The following is a 27126-nucleotide window of genomic DNA, read 5'->3' on the forward strand; positions in this document are numbered from 1 at the left end:
GGTTGTGGCTCAGTGGTAGGGCACTAGCATGTGCAAGGCACTGGGTTCGATCCTCAGCACCACATAAAAATAAATGTCCAACTACAACTAAAAAGTGTGTGTGTGTGTGTGTGTGTGTATATATATATATATATATATATTTTTTAAGTAAATAAGATAAAAAGAATACCAAACTAAAATATACTAACCAAACATCCTATGCCCTGGAGTAGCCAGGAATGGAGACTCCACTATTCCATGTAAATCCATGTAAAATAACTGGCTTCAGAAATGCTAGAGATGAGAAGAAAAACAAAAATAGGAAACTGTATAAATGACCATGTACCATTAAGGTCACAGACAGTGAAAAAGAATTTTTAAAAAAGTCTTGAAGAAAAGTTAAAGAATTCTTTCCGTTGGAGTTCAAAATATTTTCAGCTTCTCTTCTGAGCAGTTTTCGGTGGGGTCTTCTGGAGGTGATGCTCCACCCTCTGGGCTGCTGGAGTGAGAGGTAATCATTCCCAGAGGTGGAGTTCCTGGAGGCAGGGTTTAGGCTTAGGCAGGCTCCAGGCTCTTCACTGAATGCTGATTAGTCTGGAGATTTTAATTGAGCTCACCTCCAGCACCAGGTACTTCACAGTCCATGCTGGGAGACTCTACCCCAGGGATCTCCCCTGGGTTCCACTTGTGTGATGGGGGAGCCAATTCTTAGTCCCCTAGGCCCCTGCAGACCCTACGTTTCCTGGTGTCTGGTTCAGTCTCCAATTTCCCACCTGCACCCTTCTGATTTCCTAGCCAGATGCATCTCTCCCAGCAGGTGCCCCCTGTGTAAACCTCTCCACAACTGATTTTCTCCTGGTCACTTAACACACTCTATGTCGTGCCCTGTGTGTTCACTGATCCTGTATGTCCAGCCAAACTCAGGTTTGCCAGGAATCAGCTTCCTCTGTTGCCAGGCCCCTGGCTGCAGCTGCAAAATGGTTCCTTCCTTTGTTCTCTGCACGGTGTATGGAGAGATGGCAGCTTCTTTCCCCACATGCAGATATTGTGCAGTGAGGTCCTCGGTCAATCTCCTTGGTACCCAGACATGCCTCGGGCCTGCCCCAAATGCAGATTCTTTTAATCCCGTTATCCCTCCTCTACACTCATGGAGGGTCCTCTCTGACTGGAGCTTCTGGCCTGGCTGTGGCAGCAGCTGTACTGCTGGGGATTTTTTTTCCTTATTTTATTATTTCCAACGCCCAGTGTCCCTAGTCTGTTTTGAATGTCCAGTTTTAGGTTCCAGTAAAGTCCCCCCCACACACACACTTTTCTTTTGTTCACCCACCTTGCAGAGAAGCTGCCTGTCTGCTTTCTTGGTTTCATGCTGCGGAGTAACCAAGAATGCCGACTCCTCTATTCCGCCATCTTTGTTTTTTTGTGGTGCTGGGGATTTGAATCCAGGGCCTTGTGCATGCAAGGCAAGCACTCTACCAACTGAGCTCTATCCCCAGCCCTATTCCACCATCTTGAATCTGAGTACATAGTTATTACTATTAAAAATGTTTGCCCTCTCTTCCCCTTGTAGCATCACTAATGGCAATCACCACACGTTGGGAAACAGCTTGACCCCCTCTGCCTCAGAATGCTCTGCTCTTTGGCTTCCAAGTGAGCTTGTACCATTGTCCCTTGGGTTTTCTGCTGCATTTCTAGATTCTAGATTTCTTTTCTCATCGTTTGATACTCAGATTTAGTCTTAGACACTTTCCAGTCCCACAGCCTTAGCATATGTCGACCTAAGTTATCTACTAAACCTTTCTCAACTGGGGTTCTCCATGTAAACCACAGAAAATAACTGGAGGGCTTATTTTCTCAGTTTCCCAAAGATAACAGGCACATAACTAATACCATTCTAGATGCAAAAGCAGGTGTTAATGCATCCCAGAGAGTGAAGCCTTGAAACTTTAGGGCACATTTCTCTAGTGGAACCCCAGTTGAGATAAGCTCCTTAAACCTACATCTCACCCCATTTCCTTCCCAAAGATATAGCCTCTCTATCTACCTTGCTGCCAGAAACCCAAGTTATCCCAGGAACTTCCTCCTTCCTCCACACTTCACAATCTGTTCCCACTGCCTGAGTATCTTTAAATCTCTTCCCTTCTCTTTCTCCTCACTGCCACCAGCTCAGTCAGCCCACACCATTTTGCCCATGTTACTTAAAACCCACCTGAGTGATCTTCTTGCCTCCACGAATCTATCCCCCACCGCTTCCCGGGAAAATCTAACTACAAATCTTATTCTCTCTGAAGCCTTTCTGATAAATTTCCAAACCATCCACAAGGATTGCTAGCTCTTGATGTTACACCATTGTCCCCTCTCTCTGCCATGTGCCCACTTCTCCCTCGCCCTCTGCCTAGGGCGTTGCTATGATCTGTTTGTGTTCACCCCAAAATTTTGTGTTAAAACCTAACTCCCGGGCTGGGGTTGTGGCTCAAGTGGTAGCGCGCTCGCCTGGCATGCATGCGGCCAGGGTTCGATCCTCAGCACCACATACAAACAAAGATGTTGTGTCCGCCGAAAACTAAGAAATAAATTTAAAAAATACCTAACTCCCAAAGTGATGGTAATAGGAGGTGGGCCATTTGGGAGGTGAAAGGTTATGCCTTCAGAATAGGATTTGTGTCCTTGTAAAGAGGGGTGAGGGAGTTCGTAGTGTCCCTTCCACCATGTGGGGATGCATAGAAGACACCATCTGTGGACCAGCAAATAGGCTCTTTCTGGACACTGAATCTGCTGCTTTGATCTTGGACATTCCCGCCTCCAGAACCGTAAGCAGTAAAAAAGCAGTAAATTCTTTATAAATTAGGTATTATAAAATACCTAAGGTATTTTGACATAACAGTCCAAATGGACCAATACTGGTGCCCTTCTCTCCCATCTATGCCTCTGCCTCCTTCTTTTGAACCCATAAGCCAATCATTGTCACCTACAAGGCATCTGTCATTCCCAAGGAGCCAAGTTTATTCAAAGGATCAGCTTTCTATCTGTGAGCATTTAACTCACAAAGTGGGTGAATAGGGACAATACCCCAATTCTCTAATGAAGGTCTGCATGTCCCAGGATGGAGGTTTGTGCCTTAGCTGTGGTTGTTCAAAGCCTATGTTTCACTGTTGGGTGTTTCCCAAAGAGAACTTAATCAAGAGCTGGCACATAATGATGTTTTCTTAACAGAACTATTGCTGCCAGTTTTACTATACTTGCTACAATATTGCAAGGCTCCAAATCTCCTGGGAGACTCAACAGTAATAAAATCTATGCCATTGAGATTTCCAAAAGTCTGTCAGAGAAGAATCCAGTGAGGTAGCTGAATTACTTTTGATCAGAGGGTTTTAACTTGAGACCCATGGGTGGTCTTCACTGAGTCCAGGAACCCCCTAAAATGATAGGCATAGTTTTTGTGCATGGGTACATTTCACCTGGGAAGAGGATCTACTTCCCAGAGAGTCCACTGCTGAGGACTGAGGTGCCAATTTTCCCTTTGGACTTTTTTTTTGTTTATTTATTAAAACATTTGAACACTCACTATGCTTTACCAGGCATAATATCAGGAAACTTAAAAAAAAAAATATGCAGTCATTACTCTTATATCCTAGTGGGAGAAGTAAGATACACAAGGTAAAATTAATCATGTTCTATTTTTGAGGATGGTAAATCACCACATAAGAAAATTAAGCCAAATTGTATGTGAAAGAGAGAAAGTTTTAAATAGGGATGCTCAAAGAAGCATCGTTGACTTGTTTTTGTGGTACTATGGATTGAATCCAGTGATAAGGGAAGCACTCTTATCACTGAGATACATGGCCAGTCAGAAGGCATTACTGAAAAGATGAATTTTGGAAAAAAAAAAATTTCTGGTGCTGGGGCTTAACCCCAGAGCCTCATGCATGTTAAGTATATGCTCTCCATTGATTCACACCCAGAAAAGATAACCTTTAAATGACACATGCAACTACTGAGGGAGAAAGCAAAGGGGTCTAAGGAGAACCTAGGGATTATCTTCAAAGGTGCTTTTCCCTGGCATTAAGGCAGACAGCAGGAGTTAAAAACATCATCCATTCTGGTGCAGTGGAAAGCTGAAGAGGGTTCAATCAGTTCTTCTTCATACCTACTTATGCCCAAAAATGTTCAATGGCTTCTAGCTGTGTACCAGGCTAAAGACTCTGGACATCCTGGAATTCAAAACCCTCTTGATGGGGCTGGGGATGTGGCTCAAGCGGTAGCGCGCTCGCCTGGCATGCGTGGGGCCCGGGTTCGATCCTCAGCACCACATGCAAACAGAGATGTTGTGTCCACCAAGAACTAAAAAATAAATAAATATTTTAAAAAAACCCTCTTGATTATGAATCCACTCCACTCTTAGTCTCATTTCTAATTATCTATCTACACAAATCTATCTGTGCTCCAGCAAATTGAACTTCTGGTAGCTTCATAATGGCCCCTATTCCTGTTCCCCTCCTGCCCCTGGGCAGACGTTTCCTTTGCTTTGAGTATGGCTTCCCTGTCTTTCCTGGCTAAAATCCTCTCATTTGAAAGTCAAGTTCAAATGCCCTCTCTGTTGTAGCTTCACTGGTTCTTTCAGGCTCCTGTCCTCACCAGGTTGCACCCAGTATTAGTTGTGTGCTTGTCTCACATGCTCTATGATGTCAGACTCCTGAGGACAGTGACTATAAACTCCTGCTCCTCATGGTCCATATTCATTTTTTAAAATTTTATTCTTTAAATTTTTTTTTTCAGTTGTAGATGGACACAGTACCTTTAATTTATTTTTATGTGGTGCTGAGGATTGAACCTGGTGTCTCACATGTGCTAGACAAGTGCTCTAACCACTGGGATACACTGCCCCTCCATATTATTATTTGATCATTTTTTAAAAATACTGGGCATCTAATGGGCACTGTGCATACAGAGGTGAATAAGAAAAACACTTAGTAAATATGGTTTTCTTCAATATTGTTGCAATGGGACTCCTGCTGACAGGATTCTGATAGTGGGCATGGGTTGCACTGTGGATTCACATTCTCTATTTTATCTCGTATTCTTATTGTAACCATATCTGCCAAATCCCTTATTTGAGTGGTCCTTCAGCTCACATAAAGGCCAAATTGAAGCAAGGAATCGAGACAATTTAATGAGACAGCTGACAGACTGTGTGGAGGTGGGGGTGGGGTGGGGGGTTGTGGATCCATCTCTGAAATTAACTAAAGCATTGTTATATGAATTATTTAGCAGTGGCTTTCAAAGCTTCTTTGCCCTGACTCACAGTGGAAAAAATAAATGCATTTGGGGCTGGAGTTGTAGCTCAGTGGTAAAGCACTTGCCTTGCATGTGTGAGGCACTGGGTTCGATCCTCAGTACCACATAAAAGTAGATAAATATAATAAAAATTTTGTTTCCATCTACAACTAGAAAAATATTTTTTTAAATACATTTTACAATGCAACCAGGTCATATATATTTTCTTTCACGCATTCTTTCAACAAGTAGGTATTAACACTCACTATATGCCAAGGACTATTACAAGTGGAAAATACTTGTGAATGAAGAAGAGGAAAAAGGGTGAATGGAAGGAGATAAAAATTCTTGCCCTTTTTACATATTAGTGGAATAGACAACAGACAAAACAAGTAAAATACACACAGAAATAAACTGATAGTCATATCACATAAAACCATAAAGTTGGTTTCAGGAATGAGTGAGACTTTGTACTTTGGAAAAATACTGGTCTAGACAATGTCTGGCACAGGCAGAGTATGTGCTGTCTTATTTTATTGTTGGAGTGACATGAAGAAAGATGTTAAATGATTCAACCACAATCCCAGGGAAGTGATGCTGAGACATCGTCTCAGGGTCGAGTCTACTGCTGACCTCTGTGCCTGGAGCAGCCCCGCGTCTCTTTGATTAAGCAATCTTGACCTTTGCCTGGAGCATCTCTTCACCCTCTTGCCAGGTAAAAATCCCAAGAATGTTTCTAAGCCTATCCAAACCACAGAAGCTCCAGGATGCCTCTCATGCCACAGTTGCTCCTGGCTTACTTAATGACTACTGGTGTGCCAGAGCAGGGTGCTCTGCAAGGTGATCTCTCCATGACCAGATCTTACTCATCTTTTTGTCTCCCACAGCACAGTGCTTACCAGAGGAGGTATTAATAAAATCACATGGACTTGAATTTGTAAGTGACACAAAACAGATATAAAGTGTTTACTAGCCCTAGCAGAAGTGTTTACTAGCTAGGGCTACATGATTTTGGCAACATCTATTTAAAAGGCTTCCATGCCAAATGTGGTGTGCACACCTCTAATCTCAGCTATTCAGGTGACTGAGGCAGGAGGATCACAAGCTTAAGGCCAGCCTGGGCAACTCAGTGAGACCCCATCTCAAAATTTAAAAAAAAAAGGCTTGAGGATATAGCTAAGTTGGTGGACAATTTGCCTAGCATGAGCAAGGTCCTATGTTCAATCCTCAGTCCTGCCAAAAAAAAATTCAAAAATTAAAAAATAAAAACTTGGCAAGACCTTGCTTCAACAAAAAATAAAAAGGGCTGGGGCAGAGCAGTTGCCTAGCATGCTGCCCCCGGATTCTATCCCCAGTACCACTCCCCCCACCCCAAAAAAGGCTAAGAAACTGACAAGAATACCACTGCTAACGTAATCTCATCATCTGGATTACAAGTCATATGATAGGTAGTTTTCAATAGTGTAAAAACTATACAAATGTCATCTCCCTACCATCTATCAGCTGATACATTTAGAACCATGTCAGTATGTTGTGAAGCCAGAACAAAAACTTGGTGAAATTAATTCAAGAAAAGGAGGGCTACCATAAAACCCAAGGAAGGAGAGCATCTAGGGGCCCTTTGGGAGCTTCTCAGCAGTAGGAGTAATTCTCTGTCATGGTGACCATTATAGTGGGGTCAGCTGCCAACTCACCCACATGATATCAGTTCAAATTCTCCAGAGGAAAAAACGTGAACAGCAATGGGCATAATGGCGCACACCTATAATCCCAGGTACTCAGGAGGCTAAAGCAGGAGAATCAAAGTTCAAGGCCAGCCTGGCCAACTCAGTAAAACCCTGTCTCAAAATTTAAAAAAAGGGGGGGGGGGCGGGGGGGGGGGCGTGCCTTGAGGATACAGCTAAGTTGGTGAACAATTTGCCTAGCATGAGCAAGGTCCAAAAAAAAAAATTAAGAAAAAACAACAATTAAAAACTTACCAAAAAAATCCAAATGCCACATACAGTTCTAGAACTATCTATTCTCGCTTCACTTTGGGTAGGATAGGGCTGTGTGGCTGCTAAAGTATTTGGGGCCGGGGGAGCCTATGAAAAGGGAATAAAACTTTGGCTAAATATTGAACCCGAGTACAACTGTAAATTAAAATTTTGTCCTACCATCAGAGATGATGGGGACTGAGGTCAAGAAAAGATCAATTATGAAAAAGTTATATATGGGCTGGGAATGTAGTTCAGTGGTACAGTGGATGCTTAGCATGCATAAGGCCCCAAGTTCAAACCCCAGGAACAACAACATAAAACCCAAAATCTGTATCTGTGATAATAGTGTAAAATAAAATTTCAATCATGAAAATTTTGCATAACATATGTTGAAGAGTTCTCTAAACTCTGCTTTTCAGATTTTATTTTCAATCAGCTCCTACTTCTGTAGGACTGTAATAGGATAGTGAGGACATCATTTTTTTTTTTTTTTTGGTACCAGGGATTGAACTCAGGAGCACTCAGTCACTGAACTACATCCCCAGCCCTATTTTGTATTTTATTAAGAGACAGGGTCTCAATGAGTTGTTTAGGGCCTCGCCACTGCCGAGGCTGGCTTTGAACTTGCAATCCTCCTGCCTCAGCCTCCCGAGCTACTAGGATTACAGGCATGAGCCACCGCACCCTGCAGAGGACATCATATTTAAAGAAGCACTCCAGATTCTGCTAAAGATGGCTTGTGTTGAGCAACTTGCTTAAGTTCCTACTTAATTTAAAACAGGCTCAACTTGAATAATTTAAGTTTTTAATTAGATAAAAATGAACAATGAAACCATACACATACCATTTATGTAGAAATGTAGTAATAAGGCCATGTACAAATAAATGTGTAAGCCACGACGTTCTTTATAATTACTTTGAATAGCACTATCACATCATTTATAATGGCATATGTTTATAAAAGATGCTTAAGACTGATTGGTAATTTAGTTTTATCTTGGGTTTTCTTTTAAAATAATATGAGAATATTTATACATTTAAAAAGAGTACTTCTGGATGATAACATTGACTATAAACTTGAAAGCTATATACTACATCAATCCTGTGGAATACAAATATAAACCTAACTTATTTAATCCTATGCATTCACAGTTTTCAAAAGCACCCTCATTTCTTTCAAGTTAAATACTACAAATGGTTCTTATAAGGCTATTGTGGACACAACATACTCAGTTATTTGGGGCTGATTTTACATGACTATCCAATTCAGAGTCTGATTGAGAGCTAAAAATCAAATGGCATTACAAAAAAGGTAAAGTCACTAAGCAGCATAATCAAATTTTCAGACAATCCAGCTTCTAAAGCTTTCATCATCCTAGTCCCCCTCCCTTCTTTTTGCTTTTACTTCCATATTCCTTTCTTTTCAAGAAGCAAAAAATATGTAAGTTCACCAAAATTCTGAATGTCACAGTGTGTACAGCACTGAATGAGAGGAGCTTTGGCATTGGGTATTACAAAGTAATTTTCATTACAGATGTTTTCTTCATTCTGGGTCAAGGCGAGGTAAAACAGGAAGAATAAGATTTCCAAATGCAGAGTCTTGAGTTATGAAGTATCCAGATGAATGTGCATGAGCATGCTGAGAAAGATTAAAAAACAAAAAAACAAGTAGAGTCACAATTTTCCAACCAAGTCATTAAAATTTCTTATCCTTTCTAAATGCTTGAGACCAAATTTATTTAAAAATCAATTCTTATTCTGTTAATTTTGTTGAAATACACAGGAGGTGGATAACACAGAATTTGGATTAACAAATTACACCAAGTACTCATTATCATCCTTACTATCTCCCCTGTGACTCTCTTCAATCAATAGATGAGTTAAAGACATGAACTGCTTTGTTCCTCAAAGTGAGGAAAACTAGCATCAAAGGCTCCAAAGTACTCTGCTTTTGGTCAACAAAGCGGGAAAGAAAGGATAGCAGTTGAAAGGAAAGGCAGAATGGTTATTGATGATTGAAAATACCAATATTTGGGCTGGGGTTGTGGCTTAGTGGTAGAGCACTTGCCTACCATGTGTGAGGCACTGGGTTCAATTCTCAGCACTGCATATAAATAAATGAATAAAATAAAGGTCCATCAACACTAAAAAAAAGTATTTAAAAAACAATACTTTATAGAGAATGATGGAATGTAAATAATAAAGAAGCCACAAATAACTTCCCTCTGTATTAAAGTTCCATGTTTTTAGTTCAATGAAGTTGACACAGGTGCATTAAAATAGGTTGGAAATCACAATCTAGAGCTTCTGCATCCTTTATTTACATTTTCCTATATATAGAAACATATTTTTCAGCCTAATCATTCATCTATTCTTTCTCGAAAGAATAGAGCTCTAAAAAATATAATACTTATTTCAGTATTAACTGGTATATTTGTTGTTCCAGTTAAGATTTTTATAGTTGTATATTTAAGATGAGGGGACATAATGTGTTTTAAAAAGGGGACTGGGTTTTTAAGTCACCTAAAGTGAGATGATCTTTATAACATCTCTTCCAATTCTGGGGTTCAAAGGTTTAGAATCATAGGCAATTACATTATGCATAAAAAAAAGTCATTTCATCCAAGGTCTCTGAAAATCTTAAATTATCCCAGATAAATGTAATTAAAACTATTTGTTTTATATATATATATATATATAAAATTCAATTTTTTTTTTTAGCTGTAGTGGAAAACATCTTTATTTTTTATGTGGTGCTGAGATTTGAACTCAGTGCCTCACACATGGTAGGCAAGCGCTCTATCACTGAGCCACAACCCCAGCTGCAAATTAATGACTTTTTGTTTTTGTTTTTTTGTTGTTGTTGTTGATAGACTTTTATTTTTTATTTATTTATATGTGGTACTAAGAATTGAACCCAGTGCCTCACATATGCTAGGCAATCACTGTACCACTGAGCCACAACTCCAGCCCCTGAATTAAGGTTTTTAAATTGAATAAGAGGTTCCACATTAGGAATGTGAATTTCTAATCCAACAGTAAGAGTTAGCTTTTAAACACTGCCTGCACAAGTTGTGCAAACCATAAAAAAAAAAAAAAAAAAAAATCCTAACAGCAGCAATAAACCAATAAGAATATCAAACAATATAATGACATGACAAATTTAAAAATATATATGTACTATTAAACTAGCCAGTTCAATTTTCTAGATCATCCTGCCCATCCAAATATCCTCAGCTCTTTTGTGCACAAGCAATCCCTTGGCAGGTATAGCACAGAATCCATCATGACGGCGTCAACACCATAAAAGACACTTTCATTACTGCTGTACTGGTCCTTCAAACCCTTTGGGTATGATTGAACATCAGCAAACCATTGCAATTATGTGTGGAACATTCTTATTGATATTGCTCTACCAAAATACAAAATAACTACTGTGCTAGCTTCTAAGGCCCAGGAAATCACAAATGATTCAAGAATGTCAGTTATACTTTGCTCACCTGCAAAGCTGCCTTCTGCTGGGCTGCGATATGCTGCTGTTCTGCATGATCCCGGAAGTCCTTATTAAGAGCGGGTCTGGAGAGTGCAATGCTAAAATGGAAATCTTGGTTACTAGGTTTCTTAAGGCAAAGGCATCCTACTTTTTTTTTTTTAATAGTAGTAAATTATCTTTGTTTTAAATCATATAGTTGACGCATAAAAACTGCATATACTTATGGTGTACAATATCATGTTTTGATATCTGCATATGTTGTGAAATGGTTAGATCAAGCTAATTAGCACATCTGTCATCTCACATACTGATTTTTTTTTTTTAATTTTGAGAGCACTAAAGATCTACTCTCAGTAATTTTCAGGTATTCAATAATCATTATTAACAGTCACCATACTGTATAATGAATAATAAGTCTCCTAAAGAGATGTCCTTACTTCTGTTTTTTTTTTCTAGGTGGTGTTGGGAATCACAACCCTGACTTCATGCATGTTATGCATACTATGCACACATTCTGTTACTGGCTAGATCTTCTATCCTTAATTCCAACCCATATTTTTCATTATTTTTTTATTTATAATTTAAGGTCCCCTATTTTCAAATAGATTTGAGGTACCACAGTCTATATCATGTTCCTTATTAACATAATTTTTAAAAACAAAGTAAATTACATGATACCTATCAACAGTAAAACCACACTTTTTTATTTGCATAATAACAAAACTTAGCCACTGTTCCACACAGGTTGAACTACTATGAATAAATAACTAAGAGACACTTAATTACCAGATTCTAGAGCAGATACTAGATGCTTGGCTATGTGCTAATAAAAATAAGCACTGGGGGTATAAAACATGCAAGAGCGAGCTCACACACAACAGCAATTCGGATGAATTGTGATGCATGCGATGATAGGGGAATTAAGAGACTCTTTTTTTTTTATTTGTTCATGGACTATTTACTTACTTACTTACTTATTTATTTATATGCAGTGTTGACAATCAAACTCAATGCCTCACACATAGTAGGCAAGCACTCCACCACTGAGCTATACAGCTCTAGCCCCCAATAGAGAGTCTATTTTTTATTTGTTCTAATTATTTATATGTGACAGTAGAATGCATTTTGACACATCATACATAAATGCAGCATAACTTCTTGTTCGTCTGGTTGTACATGATGTAGAGTTACAGAGGTGCTAATAGAGAATCCTCCCCCCACCCCCCAATAGAGACTCTTCATGTAGTAGGGTAGTGGTCAGGGAAGACATATTTTAAGGGTACCAGGAGACTTCCAAAGAGTGTCCAACAGCATATTTTCTTGAAAAATATTATTAATAATAGCACCCCAAAATAATAGTCAATACCTAGCTCCAGGATGATTTGTTGAAGATTGGTTCTGCATAAGTAATTTTCGTTTCTCCTTGTCCAGTTCTGCCAAGATTGCAACTCTATTTTTGTTTTGAAAACCTAACAGAGGAAAAAAAAAGAAGTGGGGGCAGGGAGAAGAAACTTTTTATATCTATTTTCTACACCTAGGTCATCTAGAACCCAAAGAACAAAATTCTTACTCTCTAACACAATGATGAAGTCACTTGGTAAGTATCTTCCCCTTCCTGCCTATGTCCCAGCAACTTTTAAGAGCATAATACACGGACACACACACAAAGTATAATACTGACTAAGGACTTTTCAGACTTAATTCTAAATAATTTTAATTACCCATGTATGAGTTACAGCATTTTTTTTTTTTAGCAAAATTTTTGGAACCCCAAATACTACAAGAACAGTCTCTATACTGCACAGTCAAATCTCTGACTGTGCAGATTTTCTTAGTTCTCTTTGTGAAAGCCTCTTTCATGGAAGAAAAGGATTAGGCAAACTTGGATCAAAATAATACTTATTTTTCTCAATCACTTTCATTCAGAAATGACATACAATCTTTCAAAGAACAAGCCAAAGATTTGCAACTGACCAGAAAGCAATTCTGATAAAGAAATGGAGCATAACTGATAGGATACAAAAAGATGCCCTTCTTTATCAAATGCTTAATACTGGGATTGATTCTGAATTTCAAATTTATATAAGATTGAGAGCAGAGATTGTAAAGTCCTGTGCCAGCATCTAGCTATGTTTTTAAAATCTCAACTAAATGTCAACATATAAACATTGAGAGACTGCACACTAATTGCACTAATCCCTGGCCTCTCTGAAAACATTTCTCAAGGTCTGGCCACAAGAGATCTGTGTAGCCCCACGTCAACGACAAACTAGAGCCAAGGAGTAGCTTTCCCCTTGTGCTGGGCACTCTCATGCTTGTTACAGTTCTTATCAGACTTGTTCATATTATCTGTAGGCATTTGCATTTCTGGAAAGGATTAAAGGACTTGGAAAACAAAACTACAGGAAGAAGAAGAAAAAAATACAGCTCAGGAGACTAGAATCACTGGGCTGGAAGAATGAATACAGGGGGAGGGAGCATTTTTCAAGCAGAACTAAGCACCCCCAAGAGTACCTATGCGGGGGCTTCCAAGATTTTTCACTGATTATAAAGAGGAAGAACTGGTAGGGGAAAGATCTCCTAGGGAGAGGGGCAGAGATTGGCTGGGGATGGTAAAGAACACACAAGGGCATTCATGCTGAGTTTGGCCTGTACCAGAAGCAGATGAACTAAACCCCTTAGACTGGGCATCAGCATATTGGCTATGGCCAGGATTTGGGACAAAATGTGTCTCTGTGCCACATCTATTTTAGGAATTTGTCATCTCCCATTTTCTTAATAGCAGACTCCCTTTTTTGGATGCGGTAATTCACAATACATGCTGGTACTTCAGAAGAGACATTTTATGAGCCTTCCAGGGGATTCTTCATCCTAACTCAAATCCCCTTTTCCTGTCTGACCTCTTAGTTAAGTCTTTGGGAGAAGAAGCTCTATGGGGCCTCCATGTGCCACACATTACCTGCTCCACGCACCTTACAGATAAGCATGTCTCAGAAGGCTTCTACTTACAGAGAGATTTACTACAGCTCTGAGAAAGGAAAAATCATACTATATTCATTACTCACTACGCAGACAGTGATATGTGGGGACTTTTCTCCACACCAGCTATGGATCCTATAATTTAATTCTGGCGCACTCTACCTGGAATGTCAGATCCCACAGGTTGAGGAGTCAATCCCACAAGACTGACCCCACTTTAGACACCAATGGCAAGTAGTAGGTCGTCACCTGTTTCTGACCTCCAGCTACATATTAACCTGCTCCTTGGGTGTGACTAATTTGTTAGAGCAGCTCACAGAACTCAGGAAACACTTATATTTACCAGGGGCAGGTCCATGGGAAGGGGACTGGAAAGTACATGCCCTTTTTGACACTTCATCCTCCAGGCAACTTCACATGTTCAGCTATCTGGAAGCGCATCTCAACACTCTCCTTTTGGTTTTTTATGGAGGCTTCTTTACCTGGGCATGACTGATTAAATCACTGACCAGTGATGAGCAGCTCAACCATCAGCCCTTCCCAGAGGTAAGACCTAAAGTTCCAACCCTCTAATCACACGGTAGGTTCATCTGACAGCTATCCAGAGGCTATGTGGGAGCCCACTAAGATCCCCTCATTAGAACAAAAGATGCTTCTGTCAGGAAATTATAAAGGTCTGGAGCTCTGTCAGGAACTGGTGTTACAGATCAAATTGCAGAATAAAAGAGTCTCTTAGTTCCCCTATTGTTCAGGAAATCATGAGGAACTCTAAGCTATGTCAAAGACAAAATATATATTTCTCATACCACAATATCACAACAGCCAAGTTCTAAGAACATACTACTTACACAATTGGTTATTTCTGAAAGGATAATAAAAAGATATTTTTCTATTTTAATTTAGGATTCAGTAAAAACGAGACAGAGACAGAGACAGAGACAGAGAGAGAGAGAGAGAGAGAGAGAGAGAGAGAGAAAGCAGTAGGAAACACTGAAGTTTGAATCAATGAAAAATCTCAGGGTCTCAGTGTCAGACTTACTAAAGCTTTAAGACCTATAGAGGGCTGGGGTTGTGGCTCAGGGTAGAGCGCTCGCCTAGCATGTGTGAGGCACTGGATTCAATCTTCAGCACCACATAAAAATAAATAAAGGCATTGTGCCCAACTACAACTAAATATTTTTTTAAAAAAATTATTTAAAAAATAAAAAGAACTCACACTGGAGAGAGTTGTAACTATTTGTTACAACTGACAACTATCTTGCATTTTTTTCACATTTACAAGGCTTTGATCCAATGTGCATTCTTACACAGGGCTAAGTGAAAACCTCTGCACATTACTTCAAGGTTTCCCATCACAATGTTTTTCATCTGTAAGCTGAACCACCATGATTAGAGGAATTCACACACTCTACACTGATACAAATTCTCTCTGCTATGCATTCTTATGTTTGCTAACAAGGTTGTAATAGTGAAGCAGTCCCACTCTGTATATTCAGGAATTCTCTCCAGTGTGAGTTCTTTTATGTCAGTGAAATAAACTGTAATCAGTAAAGGGTTTAACACATTGCTTAACATAAATGGGGTTTCTCTACAGTATGAATCCTTTCTTGTTTTCCATTGAAACTGTTGTGATCACTTTACCACATTGCTTACATCCTTAGGGTTTCTTTCCAGGGTGAGTCTGTGGCATTGCAGAAGTGGGAGAATGAAAACTTGGCCACTCTATGCACAGATAGGGTTTCTTTCAAGTGTGAATTTCTGAATGGAACTGTGATCACTGACTGCTTTACCACACCACTTACATACACAGGATTTCTCACCACTGTTGAGTTCTTTCATGCCTCACATGAACCAAGACAACTAAAGGTTTTCCCACATTGCTTACATTCATAGGGTTTCACTTCAGTGTGAGTTCCTTTGACTCTGAAGGGCACTGTGATTTCTGAAGGCTTTCCCACATTACTTACATTCTTAGGGGTACTCTGTGGTGTGGGTCCTTTCATGCTTCAGAAACCAGTGGATATAACAGAAGGTTTTGCCACACTCCTTACATTTATATGACTTCTCTCCATACTCCTGATACTCAGATGGTTTGTGTCCTGTCTAGGACTTCTCCATGGTTTCACTCAAGGAGTTCTCTTGCTTACAATAGGATCTGGAATCCTGAAGATTATTGCAGACTACCACCATCTTTATATTCACAGAGGCTCTTTACCACTTGATTTCAATATTGAAAATTATAATCTCACAAAAACATTGTTTTTACAAGTGAGATGGCAAGAGGAACAGGAAAAGCTAACATAAAGTTCCTATTATAAATAATATAAGAATTTAAAAAAAAAACTATTTAGGTACAGTGTATACCTCAGAGTTAAAGCACATGTTTAGCATATTAGACTCTGGGTGGTTCAATCCCCAGCACCAACACAATAACAAAACTATTTAAAAATAGTAGTATGAATTTGGAAAGTAAAAGTGCTCAACTATAAACAACATTAACAGTATGATATAAATATAATTCATTTATCCTTCAAAAAAATAAAACACCCAGGCTGACATTAGGGTAATGGGGTTTGTTGTTTGTTTGGTGCTAGGGATTAAACTCAAGGCCTCACTCATATACAAAAGTGCTACCAGAGTTTCATCCCCAGTACTTTTTTATTTTTTTAATTTTGATACAGGATATTGCTAAACTGCTGATGCTGGCCTCAAACTTTGTGAGCCTGCCTTGCCTCCTGAGGGGCTGGGATTATAGGCATGCACCACCGCACCTAACTAGGATAGTAGGCGGAATACTGTATTTGTTTCTTAATGAAAGAAAAAAATCTCAAGTTCATTTAAAAAATCCCAATATATAAGACTATTCATATGGAAAGATATGTCAATATAATAGTGTTTAGTGGTCAATGAAACCTTATAAGGAGAAAAACGGTACGGCATGAGAAGATTTAATAATGTTAGTTAAATCAGACTACCATTATTAACATTTGCCCTTAAAAGAAACATGTTTTCTTGTTCTGTCACTTCACTGGCCAGCAACAATGCCTTTCTCCTTGTTATCAACTCCAGGTGGGACAGATTTTGGTCTCTAATATATTTTCCACTAAAAAAGAACCAGAGATTTAGGGAGACTACTAATTCTATGTCTTAGGTCAGAAGGAAAAACATCAAGATGGGTTTAGAATATTTTGTCAGAAAGAAATTAAGCATTTTTTTTTTTTAAATAAAGGAGGTCTAGGCTCATGCTGAAAGGACAAAGAAGCCAGTCTGAGGTTAGTAAGGCTGTCACAATTTGAACACTAAAAGGAGAATAATTACAGCCAGATGGAATAAATGAGTTTCTGATAAGCCATGAATTAAAAGAAGGGTAAAAATAATAGGTTATTTAATGTCTTATTATGCTAATAATTAGGTCTGTGTTAACAGTTGTATGTTTTGTTTCTCCTATTTAGTATGTATCTATATGTGACATTTACCTGTATATATTTTGTTTCAGTCCAAGTAGGCTGGCGTAAACAAAAGGAATCATGGCTAAGCCAAACAGTCCCCAAAAAAGCAGGCCATAGGCCAAAAACAGACAAGTCAAATCCAGACTACACACACACACACACACCATTTAAAAGGAGATACACTGTTGGTAGGACTGCAAATCAGTGCAACCACTCTGGAAAGCAGTAAGGAGATTCCTCAAAAAACTAGGAATGTAACCACCATATGACCCAGCTATCTCACTCCTCGGTATATATTCAAGATTCAATATCAGCATACTACATGGATGCAGCTACATCAATGTTTATAGCAGCACAATTCCTAACAGCCAAGCTATGGAACCACCCTAGATGGCCCTCAACAGATGAATCAATAAAGAAAATATGGTATATACACACAATGGAGTATTACTCAGCCATAAAAAGAATGAAATTATGGCATTTAATGGTAAATAGATGAAACCGGAGACTACCTTGCTAAGTGTAATAAGCCAGTCCCCAAAAGTCAAAGATTAAATGTTTTCTGATATGTGGAAGCTAGTCCAAAATAAGGAAGGGAAAAAAGAAAGGCGAACACTTCCTACATCTTCCAAGATTAAAAATTAATCACTCCAGCCACCTTTTGGAGTTTACTAAAATACAAATCAAAGGAAAGGAATAAGCCCTAATGTCTCTTAGGTGATCCCCTTAGTTCACATTCTCTTCTATCCAGATTCCAAGGACTTGCCTGTTTCAAGCTGCTGCCACTTACTCTATCCACTGAGGTTCTTCACCTCCAGGACTGGCTAAATAAGACAATGAAATATGTTCTGCTAAATCAGCCTTTCTTCCTCATCCATTTTTCTTTGCCTCTTACAGATAAGCTCACAAGCCCTTTTCATCTTAAAAAGATTTCCTGCTTAATAACAGATGTGGAAGGGTACAAAGATTCAGAAGAGGTCTTTTGCCCCTAGTCTAGAGCAAGCTCAATTTTTTCTAAGAACTATAATTAGAATGTTCTAATCCCTGTCTAAAGGGCTGTATGGGAAAACAGAATGAACTGGGACATGGAACCAGTTTGGGTTCTCATCTCAGTACCACTACTTACTATTCAACATCAGGGAAATTACCTCACCATGCCTCAAGACCAGTGGTGATGGCAGTAACTACTTTAAAGACAGTTATATAAAATAAAGAAGATGCAGGTAAAATACTTATCATATTGCCTGCTATGTGGTAAGTTCCATAATAAATACTAGCTATGAACTGTTTTTATCATCTAGCATCTCTCTCACCCTATTAAGTTATACATCACTGTATCCTGGTTAGCTTCATTAGATAGGGTACCCCTGATTAGCACGCAGCTTTCCACATGACACTCAACATTTAAGATGTTCCAAGGCAATATGTACTGACCTGGGGATCCAAAGCTTTTCCCTAACTGTACAAATGATCTCAAGTTACTTTGCATCATATTCTACCTTGACCCAGTTTCACTCCCCATTTCCTCCTGGGTCCTATAGAGCAACTCTTGGCATTGAAATCTCTGCTTTAGCCATTAAAACGAAACAAAAAGAAATATAGTTTTATTTTTTCTTCAGGTACTAGGAATTGAACCCAGGGCCTTGTACATGCTAGGAAAGTGCTCTACCACTGAACTACATCCCCAGCCCTCACCCCTTTTCTGGAGACAGGGTCTGAGTTGCTCAGGATGATCTAGAACTTGCAATCCTCCTACCTTCGCTCCTGAGTAGCTGGGATTAATGTGCCACTGTGCTCAGCTAAGAAATCTAGCTTTTAAAACCCTACTTTAAACTGTGTCTTTACATCCATATGCTCTCATCTTTAAAAAGGTACAAATATACGGGCTGGGTTGTGGCTCAGCGGTAGAGCGCTTGCCTAGCACGTACGAGGCCCTGGGTTCGATCCTCAGCACCACATATAAATAAAACTATTAAAAAAAAAAAGGTACAAATATGGGGCTGGGGTTGTGGCTCAGCAGTAGAGCACTCACCTAGCACAGGCGAGGGCCTGGGTTTGATCCTCAACACCACATAAAAATAAATAAATAATTAAAGATATTGTGTCCAACTACAATTAAAAAATAAATATTAAAAAATATATATAAACACAAGAATTTTAAAAGGATCTGTACGCATCACTGGGACAACTCCAGTAATGCTCAATTGCATACTTTAGTACAAGCTTGAAGTGTAAATTTGCTTTCCTTCTGGACCACAGAAAGTTTAAGATTGGCAATTGAGTCTGAAGTCAAACAAGACACCTCTTAGAAGCTATACCAATCTATTCCTACACAGGAAATCATTAATTCCCACTACCTGATCTGAAGTCTTATGATTACTTTCAAAAGCATTGGGAAGCAGGGACAGTACTGGGAATTGAACCCAGGGACACTCTACCATTGAGCTACATCCCATCCCTTTTTATTTTTTATTTTGAGACAAGGTCTCACCAAGTTGCCAAGGCTGTTCTTGAATTTGTGATCCTCCTGTCTCAACCTCACAAATCACTGAGATTTCAGGAGTGCTACCATAAGCATTTTGAGATAACCATAAAATAAAAATCAAAGAAAAAAGTTCATATTCCTCACTTGTGTATTTCGCTTTCTGAAATCAGATTAGACGAACCCAATTTCCACCATATGATAACAGGACCTTTATTTACCAATAATGAAAGAATGACATAGGCCAGGCATGGTGGTGCACACCTTAATCCCAGCAATTCAGGAGGATGAGGCAGGAGGATCCCAAGTTCAAAGCCAGCCTCAGCAACTTTGCAAAGTCCTAAGCAACTCAGCAAGACCTTGTCTCTAAATAAAATATAAAAAGGGCTGGGGATTTGGCTCATTGGTTAAGCACCCCTGTGCTCAATTCCCAGTACAGGAAGGAAGGAAGGAAAACTGACACAATGAAAGGCACAGAAATGGTACTTTAGCAAAATTCCAGTTTGACATCTGCCTCTACAGATTAAAAGTCTCAAAATGTTACATCTTATCAATCCACTAATTGTTGAGAAACTACCAAATGTTCCATTTTACACTGGATGCTATGAAGAACATGAGACTTCAGTGAGCTTATAAAGTGTTTATGGAATTTAGAAGTTCTGATTACTACTATAGTATGAAGACGGCTAGACCTGAAAGAGGGCTTGGTAAACCCAATGGGATTCTGTACCCTGCACCATAGACACTAACAAATTACAATGCATAGATCAAGATTTTTTTTTTTAAGTCATGGTTCTTTCACTTATCACTTTAAGATAACTAAGTCACTTGATATTCAGTCTCCATATGAAGTAATTCCTATACATATAAACAGTTCAGAAATAATTTCATGTAGAGAGTAAAAATACAATCAAACCTAATAAGGATCTGTAAATTCTGCTGAGAATCCAAGTCTACAGAACATGGTATGGACTCCCTCTGCTGGTGTCTAATAGCAACAGTTCCATGACATCAACAAAACTGTTGTCAAAACAGCAATAAAAAAAAAATAATGGCTAATCTAAATTCACTTCTCTTTATATTAGAGATATTTCATACTAGATTTCACTATGGACCAATAAAGGTAACACTAAAAATTGTTATATTTTTACTGCAACTGCTAAAAAGAAAAGTAATTAGCAAATTGTAAGTCTTGACTCTTTGTTATTAGAACAAAAGGAAAATTTAATATTTATTTTCATTTTGACTGCTCTGTATGATTTTTAGCAGCTTTTTTGGGGGGAGGGGTGCTGGGATCAAATTCAATTTAAATTAGTTTATTATGCACCCTTACCACTTAATTTTAAAAAGAAGAGGTCAAAGACCATAAGGAAATGTTAACCTGTACTTAGTCCATAAGGCACACAAATCACATGAGATATCTGAAAAAACAGAAACCTATTAGTCAGTTACAGCTGTTACCATAGCTATCTTTTTATAATGGCAATAAAAAAAAATGAAAAGGCAAGCAAGACTAGGAGGAAATATTAGCAAAACACTTATCTGATCATGGACTTGCATCTAGACTCAAACAAAACAAAACAAATGAAAAAAAAAAACTTTAGAATAAAAATAAATAACCCAATATTTAAAAAATAAGCAAAAGAGTTGAACAAATACTTCACAAAGGAAGATTTACGACATTCAAAAAGTATGAAAAATTGCTCACATGTGTCATCAGGGATATGCAAGTTAATACCACAATGAGATAGTCAATTCACACATTACAAAGTAGCTAAAATTAAAGAGATTGACAATGCTAAATGTAGAGCAACCAGAACTCTCCCAGGTGCTAGAAGAAATATAACATGGTACAACCTTTGGAAAAGGATTTGGCACTAACATACACTCAGCTGATCTGTTTCTAGATATTTATCCAAGAGAAATAAAACATTTGACTACAAAAAGGCTTGTACAGCAGTTTATTCACAAGAGCCAAAACTGAGACAATCCAAAAGCCTATAAACAATGAAGGAATAAACTGTGATGTATTCATCAAATGAAATAATACTTCACAAAACAATGAACTATGATCCACCCACACTATGCATGAATCTCATTGTATAGTGAAAGCAGCTGGACATGAATGAATATACTTTATATGACTCCATCTCTATGAAGGTTGAAGTAAGATAAAAAACTAAGATTAAAAAGAAAACAGATTCCAAAAGACACAAGTAATAAAAAAAAGTATGAAGGGTCAAACATACATAATAGTAAAACAGAGTTCAAACTTGACAGGAAAACAGGCCTACTTCAAGTTTTTAATCAGAAAACTATTTACAAACTTTGTACAGACTAAATGTTATTTTTATTAAACATTTAAACACAAAAACTTCATGATAGTACCACGTATCTAACTTGATTGATTGTATGAAAGTTTTTAGAACAATGAAGATAAAAGCATGATGACAATATAGCTTTAAAAGTGATTCTGATTTCAAGAAAAAAACAAGAGAATGCAGGTGTCAGAGGAGTACAAATGTTCAGTGTGAGTATTCTTAACATTAAAATACAGGATTAATCACATTAAAGATGCTATATATCTGCTATAATGTTGAACTAATTTCAAATTTGGGATTTCACTTTGCTATTCACTTTAAAATTCTGGCTACAGTAATTGTCCTATTCTAAATTTCCTCTAATTCAAATACATTTAACATATGTGGAAAAAGTTCCTAGTAGTAACAGAAATTCCAGCATGTATTACCTTGTCCTGAAGGATTTGCTGCCATCTTCCTGTTTCAATTATATTCAGAGGCAACAGATTAGCACTTTATATTCACCTGTAAAAACATACGTGCATGCATATAAAATACACCATACTTTAACTGCAAATTAAAAGCTGTTAAGAACAGTTAGCCTATTTGCAGTTTCTCATTCTTTTCAAAAACATAAATTTGAAAAGCATAGACTTAAATCACAAATTTAAATTCTGCAAGTACCTCAAGCATTTAATTAAATAGAATGTTTTTTCTTGAAGATGTTAATACCAACATTCAGCATTACTTTAATATACATCATTAGTTTGTATTTACCAAATATTACCAATTATATCAACCAGTTTATGGCATCCATATGATAACAGCCCTAGAAAGAAAAAAAAAAAACCATTCATCCATTTAAAATATATCCAGCAACAACTGGGTGCACTGAAAACTAAAAGAAAAAGAAGCCAGGTATGGTGGCCCACGCCTGTAATCCCATCCACTCAGGAGGCTGAGGCAGGAGGATCTCAAGTTCAGAGTCAGCCTCAGCAAACTGGCAAGACCCTATCTCAAAATAAAATAAATAAATAGGGATGTGGATGTAGCTCAGTGGTAAAGCACCCCCAAGGTTCAAGAGAGAGGAAGAAGAAAGGATAAATGAACCTAACATTTATCAAGTAACTGCTCTGCACCATACACTGTGTACAATGCTTGAAACTAGTTTCTATTTATTTATGACTATTTTGTAGGTGTGGAGTACTATTTTCACAAAACTAGTGAGAATGCTTTGGGCTGCTGGCTTTCCCAGCTTCGTGTTTTTGTACTAGGTCCTGGGGAGATCCCAAGATAAACAAGACCCTACACCTACCCTCAAGGAACCCTGAATCCGGGGTGGGGGTGAGGGGAAATGGTGTTATTCGAGCAGCCACACCAACAAAGCGGAACAAACGCGCTCTTCAGAAGGTGTGAACACGTGATGCGCTGAGACGCGATGCCTGATGCCTTCAGGAGAACCGGGAATGAAAAGGACTGGAAAACACGTGCTGGTTTTTCATAAACGAATCTCCGGGTGCCTCCTGCGGCAGAAGCAGAGGGCGAGCCAGCTAGGTTAGGACAGGAGAGCAAGAGGGCCATTGGAGAAAGGGAACGTTAAGCGCAAGGACAAGAGGGCTGGACTGGCGTCTCGGGAGAGTCCCTGTCCGCAGGCGTGGAGGACGGGCTGGACGAGAAAGTAAACAGGGCGCGGGAACCTTGGGAGGGGAGGTTGGAGGGGAGGCCGCGGCCCTGCGGCAACAAAGATGGCAGCAAGCCGGGCGGTGTGGGCACGTCTGGAGCCCCGGCTACTCCGGAGACGGAGGCCCAGGATCCCAAGTTCGAGGCCAGCCTCAGCAACTCGGCGAGACCCAGCCTCAAAAACAAAAACGGGGGGGGGGGGGGGCGGGTACTGGGGCTCAGCGGCAAAGCGCCTCTGGGTTCACTCCTCAGCGCCACCCACCCGCACGAAGACAGCAACAGCAGATCAGCGCCGGCCTCCCGCTGCATTTCCCGGTGCCTCCAGGCTGTCCTACTTACCCAAGCGCCTGGGCGCTGGGGAGGCCTCGCTGCGGGTCGCAGCTGTCAAGGTGGAACACACCACCTAGAGAGGCAAAACCTCCTCAGTGTGCCGAACTACAACCTTCCCGCCCCCGCCACGCTTCCGCCTCCTGACTGACGTGCGCCAGGGAAACGGAAGTCCCGCCTCCCGCATGGACACAACGGACACCGCCCACAGCCTCAATACAGATTTGCTTCCTTTCGGAAGAGTGACAGCCGAAGAGGCTCATGGGAGACGCAGGAGGTACTGTTTGGAGGTGGGGCCCAAGTGGGGGCGGGACCAAGGCGGAGACTGCTAAGCAGAGGCGGAGCGGGGAATAGAAGAGTCCCTAGCACCGAAATTGAGTTTCTTGTCCTGGCAGTTCCAGGGAAAGAAACCCTCCGTCTAGCAGGTCTTGGCCACCAAGTGAATCCATTTCAGCTGAGCCTCAGAGGGAGTCTAGACTAGCTTTCAAGCCTTAACAACCATGTCGGGTTGCGGGTCCAAACACACACAAATCCCAGGGATATTTCACGTCTAGTTTGCATATTCAGAAGGAAAGCACGGAACAGGTAGAAGTTTTTACTGCTGTGCTATAAATTGTATTTTAAGTTCATGTGCCATATCTCAAAATACCAAGACACTACTAGTAGGATTACCTGATGCTTCATTCTAGCATAATAGATCGAACAAGCATCAATTATTAATCCATTTACCTTATAAAGAAATTTGCACTGATATGAGTCAACTATTAGCTGATTGATTCCATTTTGCACCTTTTCTACTTGAACATATTTTTGTTTGTTGCTATTATTTTGCGGTACTAGGGACTGAATCCAAGGGTACTCTACCTCTGGGCTACATCCCCAGCCCTTTTTATTTTGAGACAGGTCTTCCTAAATTTCCCAGGTTAGCCTAGAACTTGCAATCCATCCCCTTCAGGCTTCCCAGTTGCTGGGATTACAGTTGTGCACCATAGTGCCCTGCTGAATTTGTTTTTAATAATTGATGCTTGCTCAAAAATAAATGTTTATGATGCACAATTTTGTTGTGCATGAATCCATGATGGAAACAATAATTTCAATACCAAGAATTCCATACTCCACAGCATGCAATTATTGACTGCCTTCTATGTGCTGGGTACTTGCTGTGCATCAGCACATTCCCTGATTTGTGTTTGAGACTTGGAATATTGAGTTACTTTATGTTAAGTAGTAAGGGCAAAGGTGACCCAGGTGCTAAATCCCAAATTCTTAAATCTTCTGCTCTGGAGGGAGGAATTCCTTTGAAACCAGCTCTTGTTGATCAAGCACAACACAAAAGCATTTTGGTGAAGAGAACTTTTCAGTCTCTCCTATAATCTGATGAGGAAATACAGTCTTATTCAAGCCAAAAAAGTTCAATGAAAGCTTTCAGTTAAAAGCCCTTGTGAGAAGCTGGGGTTGTGGCTCAGTGGTAGAGCACTCACCTAGCATGTGCAAGGCCCTGGGTTCGATCCTCAGCACCACATAAAAATAAATAAAATAAAGGTATTGTGTCCAACTACAACTAAAAAATAAATATTAAAAAAAAAGACCTTATGAGGGCTGGGGATGTAGTACATGCTAGAATACTTAAATGCATTGAGGTCCCAAGTTCAATCCCCAGCACCACACACACACAAAAAGGACCTTTGTGAGTATGGATGTGACTAAAAGGATAACCAAGGTCTTAAAATCTCCGTGGCTAATAGAACATTAGGAGAATTTGCTTTGCTGCCTGAATAGATAATATAGAAACTAAGGTATAGAAACTCTAGTGTAAGTCTCAAATAGGGAAACAATGTTTAAAGAGATGAAAATGCTGACTTCCTTGATTTGATCATTTATTACACTGTACAACCTAAATATGTACAATTAAAATGATAATAAATACAAATAAGTCCCAAGTGAACATTCTAAACAAAGCTTATTTAAGGAGGTGAAAGGAAAAGTTCTACCACAAGAACATTTTGCAACTTCCTTCCCAGGGACAGGAGAAGTTAACAGAAAGATAAATTTAACTTGCTGATAATTCTTTTGCCTTTACTTGAAGGGTATTGGTCCTTGAAACTCCTCTGACTTCTCCTTAAGAGTTTTGTGGAACTTCTGCCATATAACATTTCAATTTCCAGTTTTGACAGTTAATGATTGTTGTGAGGCCTGGTTTAAACCTTTGCCTGGTTTAAACCTGTCATCTATAAAGTGGGAATAAAATGAATGAATACAATATATAAAGCACTTAGCATATCACCTAACAGAGTAAATACTCAGTAAATATTGTCTATTAGTATTATTGTAATGAAAGATATGTGCTTTATTGGATATCCTACTACTTGGTCAATAGGTCAGCTGATCCACATGGAGCATACATACATATAAGAAAAAAATTCAAGACAAGAAGAGGGCAAATGACAGTCCCATGGCTGAAACATTAATGTCAGATAGCAGTGTGTAAATTGCTTCATCCTGAAACCATTTGGTTACAGACCTCCATTATCAAAGGAAATAGTTGACAATAGTCCTCAGTTTCTAACTGAAACCATCCTAACCCTGTTTGGCATTTTGTGATAAAATATTCATGGGAACTGTATCAGGCCAGACAGCTTTTAAAATCAAGTGTGTAGGGTTGGGACTGTAGCTCAGTGGCACAGCACTTGCCTAGCATGTATGAGGCACTGGGTTCAATTCTCAGCACCACATAAAAATAAACAAATAAAGGTATTCTATCCACTTACAACTACAAAAAAAAATTTTTTTTTAATTCAAGTGTGTAGATATTTGTGTAGATGTTTGAGACAGTTACTGTTGTTACTCATCACTTTGTAACAAATTACCCTGAAACATGGCAGTTTAAAATAATATATATTTATTATCTTGTAGTTTCTGAGGAGCAGGGATCCAGGAGGTGTAGACGGATGATCATGGCTTTGGCTTGGGCTTTGTGCCCAGGTTACAGTCAAGGTACTGGCTGGGGCTATCGTCATTTCAAAGCTTGACTGGAAGGGACGGATCTGCTTGCAAATTCACTTGGATGGCTAATGGCAAAAGGCTTCAATTCTGAACCATAAAGTTCTTTCCATAGAAAATAACTTGGTTTTTTTCTTGTTCGTGGTTTCATAGTACAGCATGCCTGGGTTCAATCCCCAGTACAGCA

General features: G+C 39.2%; 1 protein-coding gene across 1 annotated transcript; it reads right to left on the minus strand.

Annotated features, from left to right (window-relative positions):
- Positions 1 to 8017: 8017 nt before the first annotated feature.
- On the minus strand, positions 8018 to 24089 carry Inip (INTS3 and NABP interacting protein). The gene is made up of 6 exons (XM_027942977.2): positions 23952 to 24089; positions 23248 to 23455; positions 22382 to 22457; positions 12089 to 12191; positions 10730 to 10820; positions 8018 to 8868 (listed from the first exon to the last, which is right to left on the minus strand). The coding sequence occupies exons 3-6, from the start codon at positions 22404 to 22406 to the stop codon at positions 8773 to 8775; spliced, it is 315 nt and encodes a 104-aa protein (XP_027798778.1). The 5' UTR covers positions 22407 to 22457; positions 23248 to 23455; positions 23952 to 24089; the 3' UTR covers positions 8018 to 8772.
- Between the last annotated feature and the right edge of the window lie 3037 nt (positions 24090 to 27126).

The sequence above is a fragment of the Marmota flaviventris genome, chromosome 13 (genome assembly GCF_047511675.1).
Source record: "Marmota flaviventris isolate mMarFla1 chromosome 13, mMarFla1.hap1, whole genome shotgun sequence".
Classification (NCBI taxonomy): domain Eukaryota; kingdom Metazoa; phylum Chordata; class Mammalia; order Rodentia; family Sciuridae; genus Marmota; species Marmota flaviventris.

Coding starts and splice junctions, on each gene's coding strand:
- Inip (XM_027942977.2), bottom strand. CDS start 22,406: ATGGCAGCAAATCCTTCAGGACAAG. Junction 12,192..22,381: donor AGCAAATCCTTCAGGACAAG/GTAATACATGCT, acceptor TTCCTCTGTTAG/GTTTTCAAAACAAAAATAGA. Junction 10,821..12,088: donor ACAAATCATCCTGGAGCTAG/GTATTGACTATT, acceptor TTTCCATTTTAG/CATTGCACTCTCCAGACCCG.